We start from the raw sequence: 26,381 nt of genomic DNA, 5'->3' as shown, positions 1-26,381 counted from the left end.
AATTATAAAAAATAAATAATAATTTGTTTTTCCAGTAATGTTTTTCCAGCATGCCTGTGTATAACTACTGAAGGTTTTGTGTTGTCTCGTTGTGTTTGTATGGTTGATTGTGTGAAAATGTTGATTGTTGTTATTGTGTTAGTGTACTGATGTCTTCTGGTTTTTTGTTTATTCTTCTTGATATTTTAAATGGTGAAACATTGCCAAAAGACTGCAGTTGAAAATTTGCCGGCTAAAACTGACACATTTACTGAAATATTAATGTGTGTTGTCCTTATAAATAAAAGAAAAATCTTAAACCAAGCATTTTGTCATGTCCCACAGGCACTTCACTGAGTTTGTACTTAGAAAATGATTAACAAAATGTGTCTGTGATTTTTGGTATAATGCAAGCATTTAGTTGTGTTCCTTTCTTTTGAAGAATATTTTTCTAAAAATGCAAGATAGTTTATATAAAAAAAGACTTTAAAGTTATGTCCCTCAGTCTAAACTAAAGTATAAGTCAGTGAAGACCAGCGACTGTTTTGTTATCAACATTATTCAGAATATCTTCTTCTGTGTTCACTGAAATATTAATCGTTGAAGCGATTAGAAAGAGAAAACAGATGAGATCTCATACATTAGAATCAGGAGAAGAGTGAAGTAAGTCTAACAACATTTGAAGTTTAACATGTTCATAATTAAATAATTAAACTACAGGAAATAAACATCTGATATGGATTATACATCCATCTACAGTAGAAACATAATGCAATAATCAATAAGCATCAAACGGTATAAATGAAGATGGGGATCATAAAAATGATCAGCATACTAAATATACATAAGCATACTTATAATAATTAAAGAACATATCTTTTTATGCATATTTTGTAACATAAGATCTTTAGTAAATATATAAAATATCTTAAGACATTTTCTCACCATAGACAGAAACATTGAATCTCTTGTATGAGGTTTCTTTGTTGCTGATGATGGATAGTTTATAAAGTCCAGTGTGTTCAGTTCTGATGTTTCTGATGATCAGAGATCCAGTTTGATTGTCCAACAGCAGTTTGTCTCTGAATCTCCCATCATCACTGACAGAAATAAAGTTTATTTGGTCTCTTTTAATGATTTCAGCTATCCTCGTCTCTTTAGGTCCAACCATCCACAGAATATGATCATCTCTCTGTATTTTAACATCAGTGTTTAGAGAGACAGAATCTCCTTCAGTCACTGACACTGACTTCACTTCATCTGTATCACCAAACACTCCTGAAAATCATATAAATGCAATATACTGTAATTATTAGACAACTACATTTAAATTGAATAAATTAAAATTATAAACCCCATTTCCTGATTAAAAGAGTAACTCACCACACAGGACAATCAGGATCAGAGCGCAGAGGAAAGAAAACATCATTCTGGATCTGAAAACTCTCATTTCAGATATTCATCAAAGGTATTTTTCAGTCTAACAGGTTACTTTGTGGTTTTAAGTTACTTTGTGGTTGTAAGAAAAAACTGCAGAAGATCTCACACTTTCATGAACATGAACACACAGAAACATCATCTAACACTGTGTGCTTCAGCTGAAGATCATTGCAGCACTTTAAACCACATTCTCACAGCTCAGACACACATTTACTGACCTCAATAACACAAGATCTGACTTGTGCAAGTTCATAGAGTTTAATGCAATGACAAAGTTTAATGTCAATATTTAATGCATTCTTTATTTTCTTCTTAAATGACATTAACACATTGTCCATCACAGCATCATAAACTGTACGTCTAACACTCTCAGGAATATGAACACAAACACTCATCGTCTAACATCGAGTGCATTCACATTCAGCTCAGACACACATTTACTGACCTCAATGACACAAGATCTGACTCCAAAACATCTCATGAACGTGCAAGCACAAATCTCTTTCAAATGTTTTGACACAATCATTTATTGAAATGAAATAATATTCTAAATGAGAAAATACTGAATGATTCCAAAGTGTAATTACATTGTAAAATATCCACATATGAGTAAAATCTTATTGATTTTAAACACCATTGTGTGTCTATGACTCTGTTTTAGCATGAACTTTAAGTTTTAGTATGTACAGTAAGTAGAAAGATTCACTGACAATCAACTTCAAGTTATATGCTGAAAACATTTCTGTCTAAAAATATAAATATCAAATGATGTAATAAATATTATTGACTGACCTAAGTATATCACAAAACAGCAAACCTCAATGAAACGCTGAACCTGAGCTGCTAGTGTGTCAAAGTGATAAAAACAACAACCTGACAATAAATGCAGTTTCCTTTGAAAGTGAGAGATAATGGTACTCTTCTGACTTTTGATTTCAGAGTTTTTTTTTTTTTTTTCTCAGAAAACAGTTTTGTGTTTTAATACAAAGCTCTCCAGGAAGTCAAAATTTCCACATGAGTTCTTGTAGATTGAAATCTGAGTTTTTCCTCTGCTCTTCTAAGAAACAAAGTTATCAGATACGTAATGCAAGTTAGTTAGTTTTGTCCTTTATTCACTAACAGCTGTCCTGTCTCTGTGTTGAGAGACATTGAGAGATGCTTCCTTCAGCCTGAGACTCATTCATTTAATTTTTGGTGTGAAAAGGACTAAACACTCAAAACCATTCACTTTTGCTGAAAAACAAAACTTTTCCCTCAGGCATCACACACAAGCCCTCAAAAACACACACACTACAAAATAGTCTTACACACTGGTGAGATCAATTCAAAACAATGCTACAAAAACCAAAACCAAAAACCCTTAATAAGTTGTTTTGCTTGTGGTTCTCCCCTCAAGGAACTGTTCACATGATGAACACGTGTATACATTTGCACATGTTCTATTCCGTAATTTCCATTTGGTGTGAAAAGGGCTCTTACAAGTGCAAAAAATATAACTTTTGGGTTTTTTGTTATAAAAAAAAACAAAACAAATAAGCAAGCTCAGCCAATGTAGTATATGTGGCTGCATATAGGTAATTAAAAGAACTCAAGTCTGTGAGTATTGATGCTAGTTACATTAAGGTCCCGCTAGAGGGCAGTGTTATGTTGTGGATGTGTAGAAGTTCAATGTGAATTCAATAAATTTTATGTATCATTTGGAGATGAAGCAACACACTATTAACCAACATAGTTTGATTTATCTGAACATGTGTGACAGAGATCAGCTGCTTACAAAACATTTCAAAATGTTTGCTGTTAGATGGCTTTGATTTTGTCAACCATGAACAAGCAACCGATCTCCTGTCAGTTTTATAATGTAGACTCATTTTCAATTAGTTTAATGAATTGTAGAGTTTTTCTTGATTGCTTAAACACATTTCCTGAAATTATGCCTCATATTTTCAAAACGGAAAACACAAATCCATAACATCTTCCCCAAACATTTTCATGTCGAAATCAAGCTAAACACTCAAAACCATTCACTTTTGCTGAAAAACAAAACTTTTCCCTCAGGCATCACACACAAGCCCTCAAAAACACACACACACTACAAAATAGTCTTACACACTGGTGAGATCAATTCAAAACAATGCTACAAAAACCAAAACCAAAAACGCTTAATAAGTTGTTTTGCTTGTGGTTCCCCTCAAGGAACTGTTCACATGATGAACACGTGTATACATTTGCACATGTTCTATTCCGTAATTTCCTTTACAGTGCAATACTCCAAACAACAACAACAACAAAAAAAGTTCTGCCCCAGCATCACATCTTTGTTCTGGGACAGACCAGAGAATCTCGTCAACATTGAAGGCTAAACTGGACGGGATAAAATCCTCTTGCATGACTGATCCACCCGTCACACATCAACTGTCATGTCTAGCAAAATCCTTTCAGGCAAGTCGTGCCACTCGGACATCATCTTAGCAACACCAACTGACAAGAGCAGGCTCCTATCTAAATGAATGGGAAGAGAGTCAGATCTGCACTTCCACTGGTCACCGGGACATAAAAACTGCATGTATAGAAACAGCAGTGAAATATGATAAAAATCGCTGCAAAAGTTTGATGACTTTGTCCCAAAATAAGGTTTAAAATGCCCTTTTCCCCACAGGTTATACTTTTACTACGCATGCGCAAGGGTTCACGACACCAACTTCATTCACGTCTCTATCCAGAATCCCGGTGTTGTGCCAAGCACTTAAACAAATGCTCAATGTCATTTGTTTTATCAGTGTACAGTACAATATTTTGAATTATTATGTTCTTGTTTCTTGTTCTTCGAGTGTCTCACTTTTTCTTGGCTTTGTCTACCCCTGATATCAACAGACTTTTTGTAATCTCATTGTATAACGTTATGTGTCTATAAATAAAAAATTATTTTTTAAAAACCCTTAAAGAAATGCTGTGCTTATTGACGTTAGGGATAGAGTCAGCATATATCCAGAGACAATTTTTATAACGTTACCATCTATATTTACACAACGCACACATACACTGCATATCAAATCTGCCGCCTTTTCAAACAGTAACGTATTTTGGTGGACAAAAATAACTTTGGCATCTAGACAGAGATTTGTACATTTCTAAAGTTACTCCAAAACTTTAAAGTAAAATATAAGTACATATGCCACGTTTATGTGCCTTCTCTTGGGTGCAATAACAGAGTGGGATGTGGGTAATTTTTTTTTTCGAGGAGAATAATAGGTAATGTCTTAAATATTTTAACCATTAACGTTAGTTGTCGCCAAATCGTCTCCACTGTCGCAAAACATCAACTGTGCACATGCGTCAGTGGAACCAGACGATAGGCTTAAATGTTTCCCGGCTTGACTGTTAAAAGCAGATGATTGGCTTTCCAGCGTGAGGGGCGGGACATGTGCATACAACGGTCATCTTTGCAGTTACGGGTTTTCCTTATATAGTTGTATTGAGGATTGAGGAAGTGGCATGTGCTTATATATTGTCTCTGTGTCTAATCAGTCTTCTTCCATTCCATCATCTCTGTGTCCTACAAAAAAAGAAGTACTGATTACTGTAACACATCATTTTTTTTTAAAAAAGGAAGAAACCAAAGAAACTATTTTTATGCAAGGCTCTTCCCGCTCTCTAGTGTCCTCAACCTTTTCAGTCACGTCTCTATTGTTCCAAAACTGAATTGTAATAATGTTCTTTCGTGGGAAGAAGGAGGTGGGAACCGAAGGACAATCAAACTGAACTTTATAGACAAAATAAACACAAAACAGCATCGCAGCCCCTCGCGGACGACTGCCGTGCACAAACAAAAGCAAACCACAAAATAAAGCCCAGGTCTGGTCCTCTCTCATCCTTCACTGTCATCGCTCCTCTTTTGTATCCCTCCAATCTCCTCCGTGGGACTCGAGACCGGTGAGTGTCGCAGGTATCACTGATTTCCAATCACTCCACCGGCCTCGCTCCGTTCCCACGGTTTTGTGTCATTGTTTCTGTAAATCTATCGCTAAGAAAGTATGTTAATTCCCCTTAGTGTAAATAGTCACTGCCATATTTTTCTTACTCTATTGGCAGATCATTTGTAAAATAAGAAAAATGCACTTAAAATATGATTATTAATATTATTATTTTATATATATTTTTTGCTCATGAAATACCATAAAATGATTAGCTATTAGTTAATTAATCTAATGTTCTGCCAGTTTTCACCTGTAATATTATAACACTGATAAGAATTACATTTGTATCGAGTCTGAAGTATGCAGACGGCTTTTTGGCGGGAGCTGTTGCCATGGTGAATCGTAATATCTGCCCTTCATTGATAATGGCTTTTTATAGTTGTGGTGCATGCGCTTCACTCAGAGTCAGTCAATTTAGAGTTGATTAAACCAACTCATTTCAGCTGTTCTGTAACCGAAAACTCAGAGTTTCCCATCTCAGGGTAAGTCAACTCAGAGTTCAAGTTTAAACTCAGAGTTGGTTGAACCTCCTTAGTGAAACAGGCCCCTGAAGCTAATAGCGATCAGTTATTTTGTATTGTATTAATTTTGTATTGTAAAGAAAATATTATTATTCACATCCTGTTTGTTGTTGTTGTTATTGTTCTGCTTATTTCTATACTCACTTTTAGATAACACTGTATTTTTTTTCATATTGCAAATAAAGAAAAATAAACATTGTTGTAACCCACAAGGTTGCTGATCACATTCATAACAGAGATTCAAAACCAAACACAACCCAAAATGAACCCAAAACAACTCATTCTGAAAGGTTTTGTGCACCTTGGCAAAAAAATGGAACATGTTGTAAATTATTAAATATATGTTGTTAGATTAGAAAACATCGCCCCCTGTTGTCTCTTTCTGTTCTGTTTTACTGAGCTCATCCAGATCTGAAGTCATAAACTACAGCAGCAACTGAAGCCACGCCCACCAGAGCAGAGACGACCAATCGGATCACAGCTTCAGTAGAACCACAACAATGAACAGAGTCTGAGGAAAGAAACAGAAGAACACGTCACGGAGACATTAGTGTGCATTTTAACCCTTTCAGCAGGGGCGAAAATCTCATCTAAATGTTGGAGGGGACAATAAAAATAACATTTCTCACGAGCAAGTTTTGAAGGGGACACCAATAGAACAGGCAAAATTGTACTTAAGGATATGTGTACAGAGAGGAAAGCCTTACTATTGCATGGAGACTGTTCCATTATCCTTCTTCTCAAAGTTTAATCAATGAAAATGCTGATTAAATTGGTGAAAACATTCTTCAAAACAATTTTTTTTGTTGCAATGCTTTTTTGAAGTTGTTTACACAATCAAGCCACCAAAATACAATGGAATTTGAACTTCAACTTTTATTTATTTATATAGCACATTTAATAGCAATGTTGTTGCTTCACAGTTATAATTAAAACATGCTTATAAAGACAGGGGAAAAAAATAATAATAATTTATTACGTCAATGACTGATTTGTTCAAAAAGTGGATTCATTCAGTTAGGAAACACCTCCTCAGTGTGTTTCTCAAAGACCCAATTAGTGCTGTTACTGCTGTAGCTTAGTTTTCAACTGTTTTCGTTGGTGAAATAGAGCTAAAACAGGCAATATGGTGCCTAAAATGCACTTAATATTAACTTCTTGTTTATTAAATTTTTTATAAAAATCAAAATCACATTTGTTATACTAACATCTGGAGAACAACTGCACTCTTAGTATGATGTTATATTAGATTAACTATATTAAATGAAATAAACCGACCAGTGGTGGCTCGTGAATTTTAAAATAGAGGAGGCAAACTAATTGTATTGGTCTGGGGATCCCTGCCAATTGTTATTATTATTATTATTAGCTTAACCACTTTAAAATGGCTTTTTGGCAGCCTTTAGTCAGAAACCGTAAAGAAAATATATTCAGTATCACCACTCATTATAAATACTTGGTAAATTATCAGCCAAGCCGCTCCGGGAGACGTTCAAACCATAGACTGTATAAAAACAGGTTCAAACTAATATCTAATTTATGTCTCTATGATGGTTGGTTGATATTCCAGAAGAGAGGCTAGCCTCCTTTATGATGTTACTTTTCTCAGCACTCCTCAGCGCTGAAAGTGAACAGTCAAAGCTGATTGGTTCCCCTGGCCTCCCCCTCCCCTTCTCTTTCACTTAGCTGTTGGAATTACATCAGCAGATTCACGTCATCCGATGTTTAATGTGAATAAAGTAAGCTAGACTTATGGAAAACAACTTACGTTGTTTTCTCGCACTGTGTCGGTGCGGTGGTGAGGTAAAAGGGGAGCAGGCAGTGGACCAAAGCACTGTGAGGCAAAGCAGGGGGAACTCGAGATGTTTAAAACTTTTTTTGTTGTTTGCATTTGTATTGTTTTACTACTTACACAATTAGTTTAACTATATATTATTATATTATTTACAATACACATATTTCAATTATATTTTAGGGGAGGGACAACCCTCAGATAGGGGGGGTCCGGACCCCCCCGACCCCCCCGCAATTTCCGCCTATGCCTTTCAGGTCTGTAAAGAGCACTAACATTTCCACTGACGTACCTGCACACGTGTGACAGAGTTGACTGATGTTGAGATGTATGGTCCGGTTTGTGATGGGATTGTTGATCACACAGCTGTAGATGTTGTTCTCCTGATATTCCACCTCCAGAGGTAGAGAGAGACTGATGCTGAGATCAGACACACTGATGCTGGACAATAAACTGTTTCCTTTGTACCAGGAGAGAGTCACAGCACTCACATTCACAACTGAACACAGCAGCACACATCTGGACACTGATGATGATGATGATGAACAGTTTGAAGAGTTACTGGTGATGACGGGAACAGGTAGACAAGCTGGAAAACATGTAAAGAGCAATATATTTATTTGTAACCTGAATGTTTTAAGGCTTCCTGTGTCATCCACTTTCAGTTATTTGTAGTGATACAAAGCAACTAATTATTTGGCTTAATATCACAAACTAGCATTTTTATCATTTTATTTTAAACTATTGTCGTACAGAAAAACCCACTTGTTTGTGGCTAATAGTTTCACCTAGCGCCTAATGAAAGTCTTGCACATTTAACTAAAATAGTATGGTTCCAAGATGCCGGTGCGACAGCAGCTCGCAGTGGCCACTATATATACAACCAATGTCCATATATATCATCGATAGACCCTGCTCAAATACAGAAATAATCCTAAAACTGCACTGCGGGATGACCTGTTGAAGAACCTACGTGCTCTTGGCTTACTGCGGAGATCAGGCCCCCAATCCCCGGTGTCACCTGGTGCCAGAAACCAGGGAAGGAGACACCGGAAGCAGAGAGGAAACATAAGCGTGGGAAGAGAGCAGAAGTCTGCGCTAGGCTAAAAACAAACCCTAGCCAGCCGGCTCTCCCATCTCTCATGCTCTCCGATGTCTGCTCCCTGGACAATAAATTGGAATACATTCAGCTTCAACTAGCTACATGGAAGGAGTTCAGAGACTGTTGCGTCTTTGTTTTAACAGAGACGTGGCTCAGCAACAGAATTCCGGACACTGACATTCAACTAGACGCGCTCTGTTTCATGAGACAAAGATCTGAGTTTCAAGGCTCACGGCGGTGGCTTGTGTGTTTACATCAACACAAAATGGTGCAAAAACTCTGTACTGGTCTCTAGATACTGCTAATCACTGTGGAGTTTGTGGCTGTTAAATGTAGACCTTTTTTTATTTACCATGGGAATTTACCACATTGTTTGTAGTCGGAGTGTAAATTCCTCCTAGCGCTAGCGCCAGTGCTAAATCTAACGAGGCACTCTGAGAATTGTATGGGGCTACCAGTGAACTACAAAACACACACCCTGACGGACTGTTTATTGTCGCGGGAGATTTTAATCATGTGAAGCTCAATACAGTACTCCCTAAATTTCATCAGTATGTGGACTTTGCAACAAGAGGGAAAAACATGCTGGATCTCGTTTACACAAAAACCCCGGCGCATACCACACAGAGCCCCGTCCCCATCTCGGCTGCTCAGACCACATCTCTGTTATGCTGATTCCAGCGTACAGACCGCCCGTCAGACGTGACAGACCGGTTCTGAAACAGATTAGAACCTGGCCGGCAGGAGCCATTTCTGCTCTCCAGTACTGCTTTGAACAGACTGAGTGGAGCATATTCAGAGAGGCTGCAACAACTTGCAACTCCATCAACTTGGAGGAATATACATCATCGGTGACCAGCTACATCAGTAAATGCATTGATGACGTCACATACTCCAAGACAATCACTACACACGCCAACCAGAAGCCGTGGATGACTGTGGATGTGCGTGCACTGCTGAAGTCCCGTGACTCTGCCTTCAGAACAGGTGATGAGGCCTCACTAAGAGAAGCAAGGGCCAAACTGTCTCAGGCAATCAGTGAAGCAAAGCGCGCATACTCCCAGAGAATCCACAACCAATTCAGGGACAGCAACGACTCTCGGCGTATGTGGCAAGGCATCCAAACCATCACCAACTACAGGCCATCACCACCTGCCTGTAGCAATGATGCCTCCCTCCCAGATGCACTGAATGACAAACATTTTGAGGCACAGAACTACACCATTGCGAGGAATGTCATCCCCCCTCCTGATGATCACAAACTGTGTTTCTCCAGAGATGATGTGAGGTAGACTTTGAGCAGAGTTAAGCCATGAAAATCTGCGTGACCAGACAACATTCCAGGCAAAGTGCTCAGAGGATGTGCAGACCAGCTGGCTGAAGTCTACAGAAAAAAAGTCAAAGGAATGGTAAAAAACATTTGTAAAAAACCATTAAAAAATAATAATTAAAAATAAAGAAATGGGATAAAGTGTTAAAGTGTTCAAACTGAGTCCTGAACATTGCTTTGTGCAATATACTTGGAGACAGCAGCTGTTTTCCATATTTTCACCCAAGCTGTGGATTTTTCTATCATTATAATGTTATAAGTTATTATAAGTTGAAACAACCACTTGAATATATCGAAGCTATGTGGTGGGAGCCAGTGTTGAGCTATGAGTTTTTTTGCAGACGTTAAACCGGCCAGGTAGACAATTTTTTGCAGCTTAGAGGAGTCAAACTGAGAGTCATCATTCAGTAATAATACAGAGGGTGTCACTGGAATCGGATATTCAATGATTTTCGATAAGATATCACATACCTCAGTCCAAAAATGTTTAACCTTTTCACATTCCCATATCATATGGAAAAAGGAACCAAGTTGTTGGTCAGGACATTTATCACAAAAAGGACTGAAGGAGGAGTCAATACGATGTCTTTTGAGTGGGGTCCAATAAGTTCTGTGACAGAAGTTATAGTGAATTAGTTGGTGATTAGGATTCCTAGATGAAGTAAAAATTTTCTGCCATACTCTTCCCCAGTCGGTGACATCCTCCTGTTGTTCACAATCTCTTTCCCATGCACGCTTTATAGTTAGGCGATTTGCTGAAGCCTCTAAGGCCTACCCGTACATCCATGAAGTAAAATGACTAGAAGAGTACGATTCAAACCAAGCAATGATCGGATGTATGGGAAGTGTTTCCCCCCAGGGCACCCCATAGGCCTTCATGGCCGACCTTAGGCGCAGATATAAAAACAAAGAAGAGGGTTCTGGTCCATACCTCTCACACAGTTCTTGAAAGCTTAACAAGCGTTTAGGACCAGCAATATCTTTCAATGTATAAATGCCCTTCTGCATCCAGTCTCTAGAGAAAAATGGTATACCTCCTGAACGGATATTATTATTATACCAAATAGGTGTATGGGTGTGCCAAATATGCAAAGAATTAATACAATTTTCCATAAGTTTGAAATTGACTACTGTGTAGGCCATGACTGGACCAAAAGCTTGCAAACATTGCTTGTTGTTTGGCCCAGAAAACAGTATATCTTGTAACATGTATTTGCCAGCTAAGCTCTCCTCTATCTCTCTACAAGGAACCCTAGAGAGCGGGTCTAGGCAATCCTTAATGAATTCGATTTGAGAGGACCTATGATACAATTCGAAATTCAGAGGCGCTAATCCTCCATTATGTTTTGCATGCTGCAGTGTTTCAAATTTCAATCTTGGTTGCTTGCCATTCCAGATGAATTTACGAATTTTAGAATTAAGATTATGCTAAAACATTTTAGGTGCAGGTAACGTTCACTGACATCTTTAACACTTCCATTCACAGCACCATTGTCCCGGCGTGTCTCAAGTCTACCACCATCATCCCTGTGCCGAAAAAGTCCACAGTGTCCAGCCTCATCGACTACTGACCCATTGCACTCACACCCATTATCATGAAGTGCCTTGAGAGACTTGTCATGAAGCACATCAAGAACCTGCTGCCCCCCACATGGGTGGAACCACTACAGTTTGCGTCCCACCCAAAGCACTCAAAAGATGATGTCATCACAACCTCCCTACATCTAGCTCTCACTCACTTGGGTAAAAATGACACATATGTCAGAATGCTGTTCATAGACTCCAGCTCAGAATTAAATGCAATCATTCCTCAGACCCTGAAAGCTAAGCCTGCTGAGACTGAACCACTCCCTTTGTAACTGGATCCTGGACTTCCTTTCAGAGAGACCTCAGACAGTCCGGATCAAAAAACAGCTTCTCAAACACTACACACTGAGCACTGGAGCTCCCCAAGGCTGCGTGCTTAGTCCATTGCTGTTCACTTTGATGAACCACAACTGTGCAGCAATGCACAGCTCAAACCACATCACCAGGTTTGCTGATGACACAACTGTGGTGGGTCTTATAAGCAAAGGCAATGAATCAGTGTACAGAGAGGAGGTGCATCGGCTAGTAGATTGGTGTAAAGTCAAAAACCTGTCCCTGAATGTGGACAAAACTAAAGAGATGGTTGTTGACTTGAGGAGACCACTAGGGGTGTCCCCGACTAAGGATTTTCATAGTCGAATCTGAATTTTCGAATCTTGCTGATATTCGACTGATAGTCGAATCATATGTTTGGGGCGCAGGGCAAAATACATTGAGTCAAGTCAGACATTCAACAGCCATAATTACTGATGTTAACACACAGGGAAAATATGTAATGAACACCTCGCAGATACAAACAGGGTAAATAATGTTTTATGTTTTGATGAACAGATAGCTAACACTTAACGCAGGCGAAACCGTGTTAGCATCTATCGTTTCTTTTTTCTTCTTCACTTGTGTTTTTTTTTTATTCTGTGCAGAAGATTAGCACCCTCTACCGTATAATAATGACAACACAGATTCAGAGTATAGCTCAAATATATTTAGAATTTTTGTTTAAGTCAAGTATGCTTAAATGTAATTTTTAGTATATTTATGAAGAGTACATAAAGTCGATTTCTGAGAAAGACATAAAAAGTGTACTAAAAGCATACTTTACTATTTTTAGTTTAAAAGAAGTATACTAATAGCACACTTGAATAAACTTCTTTTTTGTAAGGGGCAAAGTGAAGGTAAATTAACCAAGAAGACAGGTAAACAATATGCTGTGTTTCAATTGTAGATTTTTTATGGTAAAACATTAAGTGTACTTACTTTAAAAACTGGACTTATCAGCTTTGTTTACTAGTACATTTACATTTTTCATCTATACAGACACTATACAGATATCTTATTACGCATAATATAATTATTACAGTAAATACATGATTAAAATTGTAAGAAATACACATGAGAAAGACTGTTTTAAGAAAGGATATTGGATTTTATTTCTATTTTATTTTTAACAAACCCTATTTTTTAGTGTTGTCATTTCTGATTCACTACTACCAGATCAATAATAAGCTTCACATCCATTTATACAAAAAAGTTGAAGCTATATTTGTCTTACCGTAGACAGTAATACTTAATGTTTTGTCTGAGTTTCCTCTGTCGCTGCGGATCTGTAGTTTATAAAGTCCAGAGTCTGTTCTTCTGAAGTTTCTGATGATCAGAGATCCAGTGGAAGAGTCCATCTGTAGTCTGTCTCCAAATATCTCATTACTGTTAAACATATAACAAACAAATGCTCTGCATATAGAGTTCAGCTATTCTCGTCTCTTTAGGTCCAAACATCCACAGAATCTGATCCTCTCTCTGTACTTCAGTAATATTAGGGTTTATAGTGATAGAATCTCCCTCAGTCACTGATACAGATTTCATTACATCTGCATCACCAGCAAACACACCTGCAAAAGAAATAAAAACACATTATTATTAGACAGATAAATAATCTCATTTTCCTGGAGCTAATTATGCACTTCTAAAAGGTCAAATATGTATTCGTAATCTCTTGTGAAAATGCACTTGTGTTTAAATGCTACATTTACTGATTAAAAGCATTATAAAAGTATTTTACTTACCACAAAGAACAAACAGGGTTAGAGCACACAGATGAGAGGACATCGTGATACAGACGTCCAGCCAAGTGTCACTTCAGACACAGAAGAGTGACTTCCTGAACAAAAACAGCAGCTGCTTCCTAAATCTAGACTTTTAAATCAAAACAGAACTGGTTTTAGTGGTCTATGTTTCATTTTCATCTCTGTTTGTGCTCTGTAGACAGTTTAATTCATTCTTTATCTTCTTCTTAAATTGCATTGAAGGTCACAACATAATTCAGTTGAGCTTAAAACAGATGTACATGAAGTCAACATTCATCATGATTGTGAAATGAAATGAAATAATCATATTAATCATTGTATTTATTAATACAAATTAAAAAAGAGTTGTGGTGTATTCTGGATGATGATCAGTGATCTGCAGATGGTAAATGATGTGTGTGTATTCTGACAGACTTTTCTCATCTACAAACACAAACATATGCAGATGTTGAGTCTATTTATCATCAGGTGATGTTTCAGCAATTTTTTATTTATTACATGAAGCATATTTCATAAAACAAAACATTTTTTTTGTCATGTTAGTTGTCGTAATACTTGCCCTCTGGTTTTTCTTGGTTTTTCACATTTCCTGCTTCCTGACACTTCTGCAATTTATAAAGAGAAAATGGTCAATTCTTTTAGTCAAACTTCAGAACACACAGATGAGATTACATCATGATACAGATACAGTCCAGCCGAGAGTCACTTCAGACACAGTAGAGCGACTTCCTGAACAAAAGTGCAGCTAAACAAAGACAGCTAAATAAAGAGAACTGGTGTTTGTTCAAGTTCAGCGTTTGCTCTAAGTTCAGTTATCCTCATCTGGATGTTCTAGAAACTCCCTGTCAATCTTAAACATACTGCATAAACAATTTTCCATTGCAATATAATTCTGGATTGCTCTTTATCCGAAAAGTCTTACAGGTTTTCAGAGGGTTCAGTGGTGGTTTTAAGAAAGAACTGCATGTCTCACACTCTCCTGAACATGAACACAAACAGACATCGTCTAACATTGTGTGAATCAGCTGAAGATCCTCCAATCTTGCTTCAGCTCACTGTATGGTGGTGGCGCCCAGCAATGCACTCTCAACCTGTTCTGTTAAAGAGAGTGTTAATGAACTCTCCCTATTTCCTGAGGCTGCTGCTGTAAAACATCCAGAAATGGTGGCATTCACTGCAGAACCTCCAGAGCAGAGGTGTCAGGAGTATCCGTCTATGAACTCTCGTTCACTCCTGTCACGGCTGACTATGAACTCTTATTCTGTCCTGTCACGGCTATGGAGGCCGTTCATGAAACTTCGTCCTGCCCTGTCACAGCTAGGAAAGCCATCTATGAACTCTTGTTCTGTCATGTCACAGCTATGGAGGCCGTTTATGAACTCTCTGTGTTCCCTGCCTTGGTCCCTGAGACCATGGAAGCACTGCCTATGTTGTCTGTCTCTGTTTTTCCTAGGGGAATCTGCCATGGGTCCCAGCCCCATCTGGTCCACCCTGGTGGACTCAAGTTCCGTCAGCTCCTCCGTGATGGGCTTCAGTTCTACAGTTTGCCAGTTTTTGACCCATGCCTGTTATGTAGGGTGACCATATGCACCGTTCATATGGGACACGTCCCAGCCAGGATTTTAATAATGCCTAAAACATCCAGAGCAGTTTGACCAATAACATGCAGGTATTGTACATAATCGACCAATCGTGGGGCTGCGTGTGAGAAGGTGAGATCTAGAGGGAACAATCAAAGAGATGCAAATATGCGCACATGTTTGTTCGTTCCATCAACTTGAAGCGTTGCTGCGCACAAATAAAAAAAAAAAAACAAAGTGCGCCACAATACTTCAAGTCAAATGAACGAACAAACACGTGAAAGCGATTCGAAAGCTTAAGGAGCCGTCTGCTCTGCTCTTAGCTCTCATGAATGTTACACAACGACCAACCTGCACAGTGCAAATAGCCAAAACCTAGATATTTTAGGCAATATTAAAATCCTGGCTGGGACGTGTCCCGAATGAACGGCGCATATGGTCACCCTACTGTTATGACCTCGTCTCTGCGTAATAAAAGCTTGGATCCGCACGTCTCATGACTTGTCAGCTCCGTTACAATTCTATACATAAAGGGTCCCCTGAGGAACAGTTTTTGGTGCATGCTTAATTTTTCACTAAGATTTCACTCTGAAGAATAAACTTTTCAAAGGAATAACAATATACAAAACGTACATTACAATTATTAATAAATAAATAAAGCCTGCATTACATATTATTTTAAAACGATGAATTCATCCTGTCTTAAGAAAGGATATTGGTTACAGTTTGCTGTTTTTAGTGTTGTTGTTTCTGATTCACTGTTGCCAGACCAATAAGCAGCATTGTGTCTATTATAAGAGGTTTTTAAAACATATTTGTCTTACCGTAGACAGTAACATGGAATGTCCAGTGTCTGTTCTGCTGGAAAAAAAAAAAAAAAACTTTAGTGAGTTTAATGAAGCACAATTAAATGGGTAAACCATATTTGTATATACAGTAATATTTAATATTAAGAGTTTCTCACCGCACAGAGCAAACAGGGTCAGAGCACAGAGATGTGAGGACATACAGAATACAGAAGACTTCTGTTACAGAAGTCTAGCTGAGAGTCACTTTAGACACAGAAGTGACTTCCTGAACAAAAGCTGCATCTATTTTCTAAATCTAGACTGATAGATGAAAAAAGCTAACTGATTTTAGGAGTCTTTGTTCCCTGTTTCTCTCCCTGTTTCTTCTTTCGTCTGTGTTCTCTAGATTATATTTAATACTTTCATAATCATCCTCTTAAAATGCATTGGAGATGGACAGAGTGAACAGAATACATAGTTAACTGTATGTAGTTGGGAGTTAGAATAGTATAAACTGGAGACAAACATAATAACAATAAGTACAGAAAGAATGTTTCACTATAAGTGCTTTTTTATTTTATTTTTTTGTTATTTTTTGCCAGCAGATACATAAGCATCTGTGCATGACAACAGAAATAAGTTACATTACAGTTACAACATTTAGGACTGATTTAAAAGTACTTTCACTCAATGGACTGGGACATAAATACACTGCAGATATGTTCACTGAATATAAACCTAACAGACAGCTCAGATCATTGGGATCAAGTCAGTTAGAAATACCAAGGGTTCACACAAAACAAGGGGAATCAGCATCCAGAAGAGATCAGATCTACTAAAACATAAGCCACTTTTAAATCTAGACCCAAAACTCATCTGTTTAGCTATGCATGTATTGAATGAGCACTATGTTACTGTACGTCCAACTTACTGCATTGTATTTTATGTATAATCTTTTTCTTTTCTTAACTGTTTAATTAATAAAAATAAAAAAAGTTTATTTTAAACGTTTTTTTTTCTTCTCTTTTTTTCTTGTTTCATTGTTGTGAGTATTATATGTTTTATGATTATTTGAACAAGCGTCTAATGAATCTCCAGTCAGTTTCATAATATAGACAAATTTTTTATCCATTTAATGTATTTGAATACTTAGGCGTGTATAAGGCATTACAAGGAGAATGGTACTTTGATTTTAATGAAGCCCTGCTTAATAACACACATAACAAACACTACAAATAAAAAACAATTTTACAGAATCTTCATATTTAATTGCATTGAATTAGGATAGTAGATCACATATAAAAGATTACACTTTCTTGAAAACATTTGCTATTGTTTTTTAAAAGGAGTCATTATACATGTTTGACCGCTTCAGAACAATTGGTTCAGTTGATTCAGAGATCCTAAAAGCTTTGTATCTCCCTTCACTGCTCAGCTGCTGTCATTTACAGGAGAAGGAACTTGCTGAGGCTCACAGCGATCAGTTATTATCTCTTATGTCAATGTACAACCCGAATTCCGGAAAAGTTGGGACGTTTTTTAAATTTTAATAAAATGAAAACTAAAAGACTTTCAAATCACATGAGCCAATATTTTATTCACAATCGAACATAGATAACATAGCAAATGTTTAAACTGAGAAAGTTTACAATTTTATGCACAAAATGAGCTCATTTCAATTTTGATTTCTGCTACAGGTCTCAAAATAGTTGGGACGGGGCATGTTTACCATGGTGTAGCATCTCCTTTTCTTTTCAAAACAGTTTGAAGACGTCTGGGCATTGAGGCTATGAGTTGCTGGAGTTTTGCTGTTGGAATTTGGTCCCATTCTTGCCTTATATAGATTTCCAGCTGCTGAAGAGTTCGTGGTCGTCTTTGGCGTATTTTTCGTTTAATGATGCACCAAATGTTCTCTATAGGTGAAAGATCTGGACTGCAGGCAGGCCAGGTTAGCACCCGGACTCTTTTACGACGAAGCCATGCTGTTGTTATAGCTGCAGTATGTGGTTTTGCATTGTCCTGCTGAAATAAACAAGGCCTTCCCTGAAATAGACGTTGTTTGGAGGGAAGCATATGTTGCTCTAAAACCTTTATATAACTTTCAGCATTCACAGAGCCTTCCAAAACATGCAAGCTGCCCATACCGTATGCACTTATGCACCCCCATACCATCAGAGATGCTGGCTTTTGAACTGAACGCTGATAACATGCTGGAAGGTCTCCCTCCTCTTTAGCCCGGAGGACATGGCGTCCGTGATTTCCAACAAGAATGTCAAATTTGGACTCGTCTGACCATAAAACACTATTCCACTTTGAAATAGTCCATTTTAAATGAGCCTTGGCCCACAGGACACGACGGCGCTTCTGGACCATGTTCACATATGGCTTCCTTTTTGCATGATAGAGCTTTAGTTGGCATCTGTTGATGGCACGGCGGATTGTGTTTACCGACAGTGGTTTCTGAAAGTATTCCTGGGCCCATTTAGTAATGTCATTGACACAATCATGCCGATGAGTGATGCAGTGTCGTCTGAGAGCCCGAAGACCACGGGCATCCAATAAAGGTCTCCGGCCTTGTCCCTTACGCACAGAGATTTCTCCAGTTTCTCTGAATCTTTTGATGATGTTATGCACTGTAGATGATGAGATTTGCAAAGCCTTTGCAATTTGACGTTGAGGAACATTGTTTTCCACAATTTTTTTACGCAGCCTTTCACAGATTGGAGAGCCTCTGCCCATCTTTACTTCTGAGAGACTCTGCTTCTCTAAGACAAAGCTTTTATAGCTAATCATGTTACAGACCTGATATCAATTAACTTAATTAATCACTAGATGTTCTCCCAGCTGAATCTTTTCAAAACTGCTTGCTTTTTTAGCCATTTGTTGCCCCCGTGCCAACTTTTTTGAGACCTGTAGCAGGCATTAAATTTTAAATGAGCTAATTAAGTGGATAAAAGTGTAATATTTCTCAGTTTAAACATTTGCTACGTTATCTATGTTCTATTGTGAATAAAATATTGGCTCATGTGATTTGAAATTCCTTTAGTTTTCATTTTATTAAAATTTAAAAAACGTCCCAACTTTTCTGGAATTCGGGTTGTATAAACACAAAATTATTTTTCAAATCCTTTTTTTTTGTTTTTTTGCTTCTTTCTTTACTGACTTTTAAATAAGATTGTATTTGTTAAATATTGCAAATGAAGAAAAAGAAACATTGTATCCTACAAGGTTGCTGATCACAACAGAGATTCAAAACCAAACACAACACAAAATTAACCAAAAACAGCTGATTCTAAAAGGTTCTGTGTAATATGGCATCAAATGTAAAAAAAAAGTATTTTAAAAAGTATTTTATGTATATGTTGTTAGATTAGAAAACAGCGCCCCCTGTTGTCTCTTTCTGTTCTGTTTTACTGAGCTCTTCCAGATCTGAAGTCATAAACTACAGCAGCAACTGAAGCCACGCCCACCAGAGCAGAGACGACCAATCGGATCACAGCTTCAGTGGAACCACAACAATGAACAGAGTCTGAGGAAAGAAACAGAAGAACACGGAGACATTAGTGTTCATTTGAACCCTTTCAGGTCTGTAAAGAGCACTAACATTACCACTGACGTACCTGGACACATGGCTGACAGAGTTGAGTGATGTTGATGTTGTGTTGAGTCTGGTTTGTGATGGGATTGTTGATCACACAGCTGTAGATGTTGTTCTCCTGATATTCCACCTCCAGAGGTAGAGAGAGACTGATGCTGAGATCAGACACACTGATGCTGGACAATAAACTGTTTCCTTTGTACCAGGAGAGAGTCACAGCAGTTTGAAGAGTCACTGGTGATGACAGGAACAGGCAGATGAGCTGGAAAATAATGAAGGAAAAACATTATCCAGATTCTCCAAAATATATTTAGCAACATAAGACAACTTCTAGCGATGTGTGAATATCAAATTGGGAAAATTAATGGTTGTGACTAGTAGGAAGATGAAACAATAGCACAAACAGACAAGGTTTCTCACATTCACAAACAGTTTAATACTTTACTCACCATAGACTTTGACAATGAATCTCTTGTATGACATTTCTCTGTTGCTGAGGATCAGTAGCTTATAAAGTCCAGAGTGTTCAGATCTGATGTTTCTGATGGTCAGAGATCCAGTTTGATTGTCCATCTGGAGTCTGTCTCTAAAAGCCTCATTACTATCATACATAGACATGTTCTGGTTATATATTTTTAGCAATGCGAGTCTCCTGTGCTCCAAACATCCACAATAACATTTCCTTGCTCTGTATTTTAATATCAGTATTTAACGTGATACAATCTCTCTCAATCACTGATACTGACTTCATTTCATCACCAAACAAACCTGAAATACATAAAACACAGTATATTATTATCAGACTTAGACAGATCTATCAAATATTGTTTTACATATACAAACACAGCTCTAAATCTTAATTCTGTTAATTGTTTAACAGAATTAAGTGAAATTTAATTCTAGATATTTCGGATAATAATCTCTAATAATTAAAGAATAAAGTGAAATTTTTTTCACTTTATTATATAATAAAGTGAAAAAAAGTGTGAAGTGACATTCAGCCAAGTATGGTGACCCATACTCAGAATTTGTGCCCTGCATTTAACCCATCCGAAATGCACACACACAGAGCAGTGAACACACACACACACACTGTGAGCACACACCCGGAGCAGTGGGCAGCCATTTATGCTGCGGCGCCCGGGGAGCAGTTGGGGGTTCGATGCCTTGCTCAAGGGCACCTAAGTCGTGGTATTGAAGGTGGAGAGAGAACTGTACATGCACTCCCCCCACCCACAATTCCTGCCGGCCCGGGACTCGAACTCACAACCTTTCGATTGGGAGTCCGACTCTCTAACCATTAGGCCACGACTTCCCCTAAGTTTGACAGACCGATAAAAAGAGTATTTAGTAATTTTAAAAAATGTGCTGAAAAGTTACTAACAGCACAGGATAAACAGGAGGAGAGTGCACAGATGAGAGAACATCATGCTGGTTCTGGAAACTCTCACTTCAGATAATTATATCACAGGTGTCATTCTAACAGGTTCTCAGAAGAATTATTTGTGGTTGTGAGATGAAACTGGCCCCCTCACATTCTCAAGAACACACACCGTCTAAAACTGTGTGCATTATCTGAACATCCTCTCATCATTTCAGACCACATGCATTCAGCTCACACACATTTACTGACCGCAATAACACAAGATCTGACTCAAAAATGTCAACATGTGCTGCTTCACACTCACAGTATGACATCGAATGACTTCCAAAATGAAATATTTGACACATCAAAATGATGTGAAGAATCATCATATCACATTCAAATATAATAACACACCCACATGAGAAACCATTGTGTCATTGTTTTAGTATAAATTTATATGGCATTCTATTAAATACAGTTTCCATTTTATATACATCTTGTTTATAAAGTTGTAGTATATTGTTTTTATTTTTAGATTTTTGGTGATTCGTTAATTAATCATTTGATCAGACAACGTGTGTATTGAACTGATCTTTATCAGCATCAGTTTCACTGTCCTGTGTAAATATATCACAGACCACACAGTTTTGCTCTGATAAGATTTCTGTTGAAGACAGAGAAAAAAATTATATAGCATATGTAGAACGTGGCTCATCTAGTAAATTACTAGGCCACCCCGAAAAAATGACAAACTCCTTGCCGAAAGGCAGTGTAAATCACTGCAGGAACTGAGGCAGTGAACTGGTTCAAGAAGATCCGGTTACATCGAATGATTCGTTCGTGAACCGGATATCACTAAACTGCAGTGTTTTGAACTCTCACAACAGACACGGAAGAGAAGACAATGCTGAATAAAAAAGTCGTAGTTTTTGCTATTTTTGGACCAAAATGTATTTTTGATGCTTCAAAAAATTCTAACCGACCCTCTGATGTCACATGGACTACTTTGATGATGTTTTTCTTACCTTTCTGGACATGGACAGTAGACCGTACACACAGCTTCAATGGAGGGACTAAGAGCTTATAGACTAAATCTAAAATATCTTAAACTGTGTTCCGAAGATAAACGGAGGTCTTACGGGTTTAGAATGACATGAGGGTGAGTTAATAATGACATAATTTAGATTTTTGGGTCAACTATCTCTTTAAGCCTCATTCATACGAATATCATCAAGAAATATAATATACCTACTCAACCTTGCAACCCATCTATCAAGTTTAATGCCATCAACGATACGTCAGTTGGAAAGGGTATATTTCAACAGGAATCCATATCTCTCTATGTCATCGATTCCCCTAAGCACAAAGTCATCCTAGGTTTTCCATGGTTGTCTGTTCATGACCCCGTCATTTCCTGGCACCAGGGTGAGTTGACCAAATGGTCTGCTTTCTGTGAGAGTCATTGTTTTTCCCTAGTTCCCCGACCATGTTATATGATTAGCATAGAAATCCCACAAGTACTAAGGCAGTTAATATTCCCCAATGTTATAACGAACTGGCAGAAGTCTTTAGTAAAACCAAGGCTACGCAATTCCCACCTCACCGACCCTGGGACTGTGATATTGATTTACTCCCCAAAGCCATGCCTCCCAAGAGTAGAATTTAACCTTTATCCCAAACTGAGACTCAAGCTATGGATGAATATATTGAGGAAGCCTTGAGTTCAGGATTCATTAGGCTCTCTATGTCACCAGCTGCAGCAGGATTCTTCTTTGTGGAGAAAACGGATGGAGGACTGAGGCCATGTATTGATTATAGAGGACTAAATAATATCACCATAAAATTCAGATACCCCCTGCCACTGGTTCCTTCAACCCCGCGAACAGCTCTGCGAGGCCACTATATACACCAAACTTGACCTACGGAGTTCATATAACCTAATCCGAATTAAAGAGAGCGATGAATGGAAAACTGCCTTCCTCACCACTAGGGGGCACTATGAGTACCAGGTCATGCCATATGGACTTGCTAAAGCTCCAGCTGTGTTCCAGTCATTCATCAACAAGATTTTCAGAGACCTCCGGAATCAGTATGTAATTGCTTACATTGATGACATTCTGTTATACTCTAATTCAGAAGAGGAACACATTAACCATGTCAAGACATTCTCACACGATTATTAAAGTATCAGTTGTATGTTAAGGCAGAAAGTGTGAGTTTCATGTTAAACAGTCGTAATTTCTTGGTTATCACGTTAGTCATCAGGGTGTCAAGATGGATGAAGCCAAGGTCAAGGCAGTCACAGATTGGCCACAGCTGTCCATCGTCAAAGAGCTTCAAAGATTTCTATTCAAGTCATTATTTAGTAAAGTAAAGTTTACAGGTAACAATAACAGAATGAAAATTGATTTTAGCTTACAAGGTAAATGAGCTACAGGACTCTAGAAGGAGAGGGGGTCAGCTCCAATACTTGGTGAACTGGGAGGGCTATGGACCTGAGGAGAGGTCATGGGTAGCTGCCACCGAGATTCTGGATCCCTCTCTCACGGAGGACTTTCATCGAGCTAAACCCGATCGACCAGCGCCACAGCCACAGGGACGTCTGCGGAGAGTGCCAGGAGGCACTCACAGGGTAGGGGATTCTGTAATGCCACACCAGTAGAGGGAGCCCTCACCTGAGTACTGACTGTTCACCTCTCCCTCTGCTTCTACAGTTATTTCCTGTTATTTAACATATTATTAGACTATTAGACTATTTAACACGAGTCAGCATGTTTACTCATTGCAAAGTATTGCCAGTTAACCTGTCTTACTAAGCATTTCTCATTGTTATTCTGCCTGCCTGTTTGTGTATGATTCTGCATGTCTTCACATTCTCAATTGTTGAATTGCCCCATTGGATTTATAGCCTGATTGGACTGATGTTTGTGTTTGACTTATTTCGCCTACCTACTCGCCTCTACCTTGTGGTTGTGTATCTTGAAAGATCAGACTGCCATCACGGTACTGACTCTGCCTGGTTTAACGATTCTGTCTCTAAGATTTTTCCCTAATAAACTTCTGCAAATGGATTCTAATACCGCCTCAGCCACTCATTAAAACGGAACAAGAAGAAGAGCTAAGAAGTCTATAGAAGAGCCACATTATTGAAAAAGATGTGTAAAGATCCTTAATATTCATAGATAGAATAAATAAAATGAATCAAGCTTAAAGCAACGATTCAGAGAGTCCTATAGGTTTCAGCCATAAGAATCTAGATATGAGAACTTAATGATCATGTAAATGTAAGTGAATGAATGAATAAGCATTTTTAACTATTAAAATTAAATCCAGACTTTTAAAAAATTGTGAATGATGTCTGAGTGCTAACTTATGCATATATAAAAAATGTTCACAAGCAGACACACAAAAAACATTCCTTAGCTAAGCAGGGTTTCTGTAAGCGATTAGATTTAGTGCAGAGAATAACAAACAAATCTTACAGCGTCCGGAGCTCTGTGTGGAATAAATTTGCTTTTGCTTTTGTATAATCAAACTCTTCTTCATTACCCTGAGCTGTTTGATAACAATTTATAAAATTAATTAAATAAATAAACAATTGCAAAGTTATACTTTTGTATTTTTTTCTTCTTCATTTTGGTTATTAGTAATACTTGATATCTTGTTTAGCTTGTGTGTAATTTCTACTGTGACAGACAATCAAAACGACTACAACTGTGACCAGCAATTTTGTAACAGATAAAACATAAAGAGTCAATAAGCTGCTGCTGCACATTATAGCACCACTGGGACTGGGAACGATCAGATTCTGACACAGTTGAGTGATGTCCAGATGTGTGGTCTGGTTTGTGATGGGATTGTTGATCACACAGCTGTAGATGTTGTTCTCCTGATATTCCACCTCCAGAGGTAGAGAGAGACTGATGCTGAGATCAGACACACTGATGCTGGACAATAAACTGTTTCCTTTGTACCAGGAGAGAGTCACAGCACTCACATTCACAACTGAACACAGCAGTGAACAATTAGACACTGATGAACCTGATGATGATGATGATGATGAAAAATGTTGTGAAGAATCTCCGATAATGCCAGGAACAGGCAGAATACCTAAAAAACATGGAACCGTCAGTTCTTGATAATGTTTTTAAACATTGTCAATCATCATAGATCAATAACAATGTGCTTCCAGATGGTCAGTTTTAAATTTAATTTAAAGGAGAAGGAGGGAGTGCCGAAATGTGATTTCTACCAAGCTCTAGACAAGGACAGTAGTGGACAGTTACAGTTAAACAGTTAAAGTCAGTTCATGGTTAATTCACTTCAGTTTATTAACTGCGTGAAGTTCATCAATTATGAAATTCATCTCTAAAGCTGATGTTACCATCCAGCTCAGTCCAGTTTAATAAAAAAAAAAAACATCATAATATATATATATATATATATATATATATATATATACACACACACACACACACAATATCACAATTAATAAAAAAAAATACGGGTGAATTTGGGTAACTCACTGGGGGAAAATGCAGTTAACTTGACTTCACCCCTATATCTGTCATCATTTCATTAGTTGTTAAATATGTTTTTTTTTTCTCTCTCTCTCTTTAATCATGGCATTTTATATATAATTGCATTGGTCTGAAAGTCATATACTTCTAGGATGCTTGAGAGTGAGTTGCATGCTGTTATTTACATTTTTAGGTGAACTGTCCCTTTAATTAGAAAATCACTTTAGATCACTTGAGCTTCACGCTGGTTGTTCACACACTGCTGTTTTCATCATAACGTTCACTTGTGGATGTGACAAAACCACATATTTAACACAAACACACTCACACTGAATTATGCTTTGTGCATTTACCCACAACAATAACCAGACGCACTGACCTCATTAAGAGTTCAGCATTTCCCATAAGGCTTAGCACATCTTTAAAAACAGACACTGCAATGCAGTTGTGTAATGTCAAACTGTAAGAAGAATCAGTTAACCACTCAAAGACAAATTAAAAATTACTCATGATGTTAAGGTTATGATGTTACATTTTTACACATGTAATGTCTTCCCCATATCTCACTTATAAATACAGTTCACATCCAGTGAAACCACAGGCTTTAGCTTTAACCATACTGTCAATAATGTAAGAATCCAATCTTATGACTGAAAACAACATCCGATTCTGAGATTCATAAAAATAGAATTAAAAATGTGCATCAGTTTTCCATGAACAACA

General features: G+C 37.7%; 1 protein-coding gene and 1 pseudogene across 1 annotated transcript in view; both read right to left on the bottom strand.

The window, feature by feature from the left end:
• Positions 1 to 1,976, bottom strand: part of LOC132159625 (uncharacterized) — a 54,255-nt gene extending 52,279 nt beyond the window's left edge. The window contains exons 1-2 of the mRNA XM_059569199.1: positions 1,363 to 1,976; positions 925 to 1,257 (exon numbers count right to left, since the gene is read on the bottom strand). Of these exons, the coding sequence (XP_059425182.1) occupies positions 925 to 1,257; positions 1,363 to 1,429 (400 nt within the window). The 5' untranslated portion in view covers positions 1,430 to 1,976. The remainder of the gene's footprint in view (positions 1 to 924; positions 1,258 to 1,362) is intronic.
• Positions 1,977 to 4,936: 2,960 nt separating this feature from the next.
• Positions 4,937 to 13,627, bottom strand: LOC132159360 (CD48 antigen-like; annotated as a pseudogene).
• Positions 13,628 to 26,381: the final 12,754 nt, after the last annotated feature.

This window comes from Carassius carassius, chromosome 16, assembly GCF_963082965.1.
Source record: "Carassius carassius chromosome 16, fCarCar2.1, whole genome shotgun sequence".
NCBI classification, from domain to species: domain Eukaryota; kingdom Metazoa; phylum Chordata; class Actinopteri; order Cypriniformes; family Cyprinidae; genus Carassius; species Carassius carassius.
This window is presented reverse-complemented; position numbering and strand designations above follow the sequence as displayed.